This window comes from Littorina saxatilis, linkage group LG8 (assembly GCF_037325665.1).
Source record: "Littorina saxatilis isolate snail1 linkage group LG8, US_GU_Lsax_2.0, whole genome shotgun sequence".
Lineage (NCBI taxonomy): Eukaryota > Metazoa > Mollusca > Gastropoda > Littorinimorpha > Littorinidae > Littorina > Littorina saxatilis.
Genome location: NC_090252.1, coordinates 28,331,238 through 28,339,386, shown reverse-complemented (window position 1 = coordinate 28,339,386; position 8,149 = coordinate 28,331,238). Strand labels below are relative to the sequence as shown.

The 8,149-nt window shown below is 38.1% G+C and overlaps 1 protein-coding gene across 1 annotated transcript; it reads left to right on the top strand.

Annotated features, from left to right (window-relative positions):
• Positions 1-226: 226 nt before the first annotated feature.
• Positions 227-3,979, top strand: LOC138972245 (C-type lectin domain family 4 member G-like). Its single transcript, XM_070344965.1, has 2 exons — positions 227-435; positions 2,756-3,979. Exons 1-2 carry the CDS (start codon positions 285-287, stop codon positions 3,019-3,021), a joined length of 417 nt encoding a protein of 138 aa, XP_070201066.1. The 5' UTR covers positions 227-284; the 3' UTR covers positions 3,022-3,979.
• Positions 3,980-8,149: the final 4,170 nt, after the last annotated feature.

Genomic DNA, 8,149 nt, shown 5'->3' with positions numbered 1-8,149 from the left:
AACTGGGGGTGGAGAGGGTTTGGTCATTTTTTGTTGTCTTTGTGTGTATCATTTTTTTGTTTTAATCCATAAAATAAATTACGATTTTTTGGCAATTTATTGTTCATGTTTTTAGGAAACATTTATTTCGTCGTTTGTTCTTTGGTGATTTGGATGTGCGGCCTGGGTGTACGGGCTAATTGATTATAAAAAAAATCGATCCACTGATCGATGGACGCATGAATAAAACAAAATTGCGTTTACTTGCAGAAAAACTGTCCCACGCTGTTGCCCTGGGTTACCAGATGATCAGAGGACAATGCGTGAAGGTGTACGAGGAAAAAAAGAAATGGTCAGACGCTCAGAGAAGGTGTGGTGCGGACGGTGGTCATCTGTACTACTTCAAGACCCTGGACACTGCAGAACCTGTCATCAACGACGTCACTGGAACCCTGGGTAAGTCCTCGTCGTTGTTGCGACAGCCTTCACCAATGTCACTCTCTAGTTTTTGTATGTCAATGGTTTTTGGTGTGGGACAAAACTTTGGTCCAAAAGTAAGTACCTGTGTTTGAGCTTTTGTCAATTCCACAGTAGACAGATTTACAACAAGTTTATGTTCTTGGTTTTCGTCTTGTTTGACAAACGTCCTTTTTCTGTCTATTGAAACGCCGGTTACGTGTTTTCTTTTTAATGTTAGCATTAGCTTCGTTCGTTGAAGTAGTTTCTAGATCTGTTCTTTTCTCTTCAATGAGACGTTTTAGTTTTCTTTGTTTCTTCGCTCTGTTCTTTTGAGCCGATCTGGATGGCTTGTTGAATTTTATCAGAACTTCTTCAAACACAATATGAGAAGTATTGTTAAAGATGTCGTACATGATAGTGTTAGTTCCCTCATTTGCTTTTTTAAGCAGTGCTTGATAGGCATCCCTGCTAGCATGCAGTATTTCCTTTTCAGCTCTATATTTAAATTAAATATATTTAAATTAAATATATTTCCTTCCGCCTTGGTCAATATATATGAAACAAAAGACGATATGCTCTCCCTCGGACTGACAAAAAAGCTGGTCTGTCAACAACCCATCAAACATCTTATAATGTTGGCTTTATTTTATTTATTCTCAATATATATATAGTATACACAAACATCGGCCTGCAATAAAATACATTTAAACCCTTCATCAGTGCTTGTTGTGCCGTCTTGTCCAAATAATACAAGTGTGGGGTTTAGCTCAAGCCTGCTGCAGTTCAAACATGTTTCTTTTATATACTGTTTAAGGTTGTTCCAAAGGGTCTGAACAAATTCACACTGCCATAAATAATGAATAATGGTCTCTTTGCAAATTGCAAAAAATGCACAGGTTACTTGTTATTACCCCAATATTCTTCAGAATAGAGTTTGTAACCAAAGTTCGGTAAATCATTTTTAATTGAGACCATCGTAACTTGACTTCTTTTATTTTCCTTGTGCATCGGGACACTTTTTGCCAATCAATTTTTGTGTCCAATAATATTTCCCAATTTGTACATGCTTTTGACATTCCAGGTTTTCCTATAATTATATCATAATACGATTTGGATCCTTTCATTGTTAATTTAATAAAGTTTAAAGCTTTCATCTGTTCTTTTGCATCTGCATTAAGAAACTCAATGCCGTTTTTGCACTTATAAACCTTGACCGAATTAACGCAGCCAAAATAATCAAGAATTCGTATTTGAATATTATATTTCAAAAATGTTCCATTTTCTTTAATCAAATTTGTTACCTTAAATATACCTTTTTCAGTCTTTAAAATGAATGCCTTTATTTTAGCAATGTTAAATTTTTCTGAATAAAACAAGGGCTCTGCTAATAATTCTGTTGGCTCATTTATTTCAACGTTATCATAAAAATCTTCATACGCTTCGAATACATTCTTCCAGAATGTATTAACATTACTATTTTTCCATAATGTTTGGCCATAGTTCTGCATCACTTCCATTTCTGGACACGACAAAAACAAGAGGTGTTTGCATTTTACAGATGAGGTCTTGTTGATTCTTGTAAACAATGTTAATTTAAGTGACTTAATGTAATGCTTTATTGAAGGAATACTTATGCCACCTTCTTGGGTATTGTGAATAGCTATATAGTTCTTTTTATTTGATCTCTTTTTTGTACCAAACAAACTCAAAACCCGTCGCGATATAACCTTGAATGGTTGAAAACGACGTTAAACACCAAATAAAGAAAGAAACTCAAAACACATGTCCATCATCTGCAATTCCTGGACCATCTTATCTGTTGGGTTTGGTAACATGATCCACAAGTACGCCAGTTTCGAAAGTATCCAAGTATTCTTCTTGCCCAAATACTGAACAACTTGTTAACTTCATTACACTTATCCTTTATGTTTAACTCCGTCATATTGGCCAAATCATTTGTAAACCAAAGTCCAAGGGTTTTGAACTGACATGGGTTAGTGTTGATCTTTTTTATTCAGGACGACAGATTAAGTAAATGTTTTATATCGCTTAATATCAGTCAATAAGAAGTCAAAGAATATGTTAATAAGAAACAAGTCGCGTGGACTTGTTTCTTATTAAAATATTCTTTGACTTCTTCTTGACTGATTTTTTCTTTCTCACGTGTAATCTCTTTTTTCACATTCTTTTTATTATTGTTTGCTGATTAAGAGCTGTTGTTCGAAACCGGTCCACTTTCTTCGTCGTTTATTGTCGAGATGTTTCTGGTGAGTACATTTTCATTGTTACGCTGTATCTTATGTCTCTGTTCCCACAGCGGCCCCAACCGGTCGGTACTGGGTGGGAGCATCACAGACACAAATGGCCACCTATCGGTGGGGGGACGGGACATTACTCGCGCTCAACACCAGCGTGTGGATGAGCGGCGAACCGAGCGACACGGGCGGCAATGAAGAGTGTATGGAGGTGGTCACAGAGGACCTCAACGATATTTGGTTCGACAAGACGGCCTCTCCGCTCTCTCGCCTGAACGATTTTACATGCGACACGGTATCGCATTTCATCTGCCAGGTTGATGTTTAGAACAGCGACAACATCATCACCACCACCACCACCAACAACAACAACAACAACAACAACAACAACAACAACAACAACAACAACAACAACATGTCAAATTTTTAATTAGTTGGGTTTAAGGGTGTGTTTTTTAACCTTCACCGAGCTTCGCGGGTCGTAGACGACCCAGAGCCTCACAAAATCGTCTTTATCTCTGAAACTATTTGGAGTTTTTGATTGAGACTTCATGTAATCTCCAATCACCTTACGACCATCCCATTGCCCAACTTTAAAAAGATTATCTTTGTAAACAAACAAATAAACGAGGACGTAATGTGAACTACACAGTCCGGATGATGTGGGTCGTGGACGACCCGTATGGAATTACGTAAGGAATTGTACATTGTTTATCCTTATTCGGATGGCGTTGGCCGTGTACGACCCAGACTCTGCAAAGAGGCGGCAAAACGTGTATCCCTATTCGGATGGCGTTGGTCGTGTACGACCCATACGTTTTACGTTGATTCTTTCTTTGGAATGTATGGGTCGTACACGACCCACATCATCCGGACTGTGTATATCGTCCAACGCGTGATCCGATGAAGATTAATTAAAAGGCCGGCAGAGCTGTTTCTTTGTACACTAGCTACTGACACAATTGATTCTAATTCTTGGAACAAAGGGTCAAAAGCCAATAAAATAGAAAAAATGGCCTAACAAAAATAAAGCCCTTTTCTTAAAACCTTAAAATCTTTGCTGTCATAAAAAAAATGAATGCGTAAAGAAATAAGGCCTTATTTCTGTTCGGGCTTTTATTGAAGAAGGCTTTATTTTTTGTTAAGGAGTTAGAAAAATAAGGCCCAAAGCAAAGAAAGCCTTAGTGAAATAAGGCCTTATTTTTCTGCCGATGACTACTACTCACCATGATAACAACACAATAAACAACACACATATATATTCAAAAATAATGCCTTAAAAGACTAAGCCCTTATTTCTGCAAACAATGGGCCTTATTTCAGGAAATAAGGCCTGGGGGGGGGAGGGGGTGTTGACCCTTCGTGCCAAGGATGGGTTCTGGTCGTAGCGATCTCCCAGCACTGCGGTGCGAGTAACACACTTAATAATAATTAACACTTATTAATCGCCCCTTCTCACTGGAGCTCACAGCGACGTACAATAGCAACAGCATGCACACACACACACACACACACACACACACACACACACACTGTGACACACACTCACACACACACACTGTGACACACACTCACACACACACACATGCACACACACAGTAACATCACACACACACACACACACACACACACACACGCTTTCACGTTATTATGGGGGCGGCGCTCATCTCCTCTCCCTAGCTGCTTCTAGCTTCCCCTGGTCTTGAATATCTATGATAATAATAATTAATCACTTTTCTCTAGGGCAATTCGCGATAACAGTTCCAATGGAATGCGCTGTACAATTCAAAAAGCGCTTCACAATTCCAGTACACAAAAGAACAACAAATCACACACATAGAAAATAAATACATTGGAAAAAAACACACGCACACATACAATTCAAAGATCGTACAGTTCCATTTCCAGCCAGATGCAATGTAGCAGAGCACTCAAAAACATCGCTTAAGAAATTGCTTTGAGTGGGAGTCAAACCCCGAACGCCAGCGTGAGAGTCAAGCACCGGAGTGCTGAACTAAGGTCGAAAACCGGTGGCCATGTTGAAGAAAAAGCGGTCTAGCGTGCATTATTTGATTAAAGCTCCTTAGATTATGAAGCGATTTGTCTGGAATTCAGACCACGGATTTTTCACAGATGTGTCCATGTTAACGCAAAATGTCAGGTGAATTGGTCAAGGAACAGCTGAGCTATAAACGAAGGAAAACGAGCGTCAGCGCTTTATTGCGTGTAACTCTGGTGTAACTCTCGTGCCAAATTACAGAAAAATAGGCCGATAAACACCAGAGTTATCAACGACCAAGTTGTGACGGAAAGAGGTTTATCCTACATACGTGAGAGAGACACCCGTGAGATAATAATCGTTCAAATCACACGTGTGTATATCATGTAAATGAGGTCATGTCAAGCAAGTCTGACAGGGACCTGTTTTTCCACTGCTTATGATGCCAAAGTCACCGAGACAAACGTCATTATAGAAACAAAACTTGCGCACGCTAATTACCCTCGATGAATCTTTAGAACTAACACGTCACGCCACACTTTCAGAGTGACGTTTCTTTGCTTTGACGTAATAGATTGTACGAGGCTTTAGAAGAGATCGAGGTTCCAAAATAAGCGTCTTCAATTTAGCTGCCTCGTCTGCAAGACATTTTCAGTAAAATACACGTAAGTACAGTATGTAGTATAAACAGAATACTACATGGCTTGCTGTGTCGTACCAGATTTACTCTCGTTGCTTTTTCAAATAGTGAACAGCTCGCTTTCGCTCGCATTTCAATATTTTTAAAAAAAAACTCGTGTAAATCTGGTACGACACAGCAAGCCATGTAGTATTCTATATAATTCAATAACATACGAGTAGATTGAGGTAATGTGACCACCGTTTAACACACACACACACACCCCCACACACACACACACACACACACCCCCACACACACACACACACACTTTTTCTTTTCTTTCTTTCTCCTGCTTCTTCTGTTGACTTCTTTATTGCTGTGCATATCTTGTTCTGGCTGTGACTGATGTGTTGTATCGGTGTTGTGCTTGATGTAATCACACACGTGTAGAATTTAAAATAATACAACAACAACAGCAACAATGAAGAAAAAAATCAACCGCTGGTTATGAAAAGGAGTTTCATCACAAGGTAGAAACAACAAGATCAACAACAACCACACAAAGAAGAAAAACAAATATAAAGAATACAAAATAGTTGCCTTAGTAAACAATTCCGTTTAGGAACAGCAGAATAAAAGAGTACCATAACATAGAAATAAAGTAATAATCTAGAATTCACACCGTTAATGTTAAAATATGACTGATGTTTGCTGAAGCAGTAGCTCAAGTTATGCCCGCTTTTATAACTAAAGGTTTATTTATCTATTTTGAATAATTATGTAATTTGTGTATGAATGTTTAATCGATAATGATTGTGTTTATAATATTATTTCCCCTTTTTTTTACATTTAGTCAAGTTTTGACTAAATGTTTTAACGTAGAGGGGGGAATCGAGACGAGGGTCGTGGTGTATGTGCGTGTGTGTGTGTGTGTGTGTGTGTGTGTCTGTCTGTCTGTGTGTGTGTGTGTGTGTGTAGAGCGATTCAGACTAAACTACTGGACCGATCTTTATGAAATTTGACATGAGAGTTCCTGGGTATGATATCCTCAGACGTTTTTTTCATTTTTTTGATAAATGTCTTTGATGACGTCATATCCGGCTTTTCGTGAAAGTTGAGGCGGCACTGTCACGCTCTCATTTTTCAACCAAATTGGTTGAAATTTTGGTCAAGTAATCTCCGACAAAGCCCGGACTTCGGTATTGCATTTCAGCTTGGTGGCTTAACAATTAATTAATGACTTTGGTCATTAAAAATCTGAAAATTGTAAAAAAAATATTTTTTTTATAAAACGATCTAAATTTACGTTCATCGTATTCTCCATCATTTTCTGATTCCAAAAACATATAAATATGTTATATTTGGATTAAAAACTAGCTCTGAAAATTAAAAATATAAAAATTATGATTGAAATTAAATTTTCGAAATCAATTTAAAAACACTTTCATCTTATTCCTTGTCGGTTCCTGATTCCAAAAACATATAGATATGATATGTTTGGATTAAAAACACGCTCACAAAGTTAAAACGAAGAGAGGTACAGAAAAGCGTGCTATCCTTCTCAGCGCAACTACTACCCCGCTCTTCTTGTCAATTTCACTGCCTTTGCCATGAGCGGTGGACTGACGATGCTACGAGTATACGGTCTTGCTGCGTTGCATTGCGTTCAGTTTCATTCTGTGAGTTCGACACCTACTTGACTAAATGTTGTATTTTCGCCTTACGCGACTTGTTTATAAGTTATTGTGTGCCTTGGCATTGTGATGCTGTTAAGTACATTTTGTGGTTTCTTTGTATGCTGTCATTCAGATTCATGACTGTGTGCTTAAAATATTGTAGGTCATTTTGATATTGACAAGCACGAACAAGGCACACACACACACACACACACACACACACACACACACACACACACACACACACACACACACACACACACACACACACACACACATACACACTAAACTCACTATTGCCGATTTCGCGGAATGGGCAACTTGCTTATTACGCGTAATCGGCTGCCGAATTCGCGAAATAGGCAAGTTTTAGAGGCCTTTACGCTATTTCGGCAAAAACGATGCCGATTTCGCGTATTGGGCAGCGTTTTGCCGATTAGGCGAAATGGGCAAAAATATGGCCGATTTTGAGGAATCGCCAATTACGTGAATTCGGCATCACATATACATATTCGAGTGTGTATAAGTTTTACTCTGTAGGTTTTTCAGTTTTGTTGTTTGTTTGTCTGTGTGTCCGCACTTATACTCACGTGCATATTTTAACGTTCTTCCTGTTATACAAACAGTTAATTATTTTCTTCTTTTTACAATCAAAATTGTATTGGTTTGTTTGTTTGCTGTTTGTTTCTTTGTTAAACAGTTCAAATTAATTGTGTACACTCTGTGCACGTTTTATGTGTGTGAACAGCTCAGATCATGGGTCAATAAAGTGTTACACAGATGGTCAAAATTAAAGTACAAGATATTGCACTGGAAGTGGTACTACACTGTTGCTTAGTGTCTGTATGAAGCTACAGTAACAAGGTGAAAATAGAAAAAGAAAAACACGATTCTTGACTTTGATGGGCTTTTTCTGCTCGTAAACACACATTCTTCTGCTCATCACAGCATGCCCCATTATTGAGTTTAAAACACCAATTAAATTTTTTTTGAATAAAACTCACAATTTTACAATAAGAATTTAGAGACCTGAATCAATTAGGTATATCATACTTAGTTTGACTTTTGCAAAACTAAGTAATTACACATTTAATTGAATCAGTCAGACAGACGGAGACATGGAGAGACAGACAAAGGGCAAACACAAATCTGAGAAAGA

Bases quoted from the DNA above. Each gene is read 5' to 3' on its own strand.
- LOC138972245 (XM_070344965.1), top strand. From the start codon at position 285: ATGATCAGAGGACAATGCGTGAAGGTGTACGAGGAAAAAAAGAAATGG. The intron at 436-2,755 runs GTAAGTCCTCGT...CTGTTCCCACAG, and splicing joins CGACGTCACTGGAACCCTGG to CGGCCCCAACCGGTCGGTAC.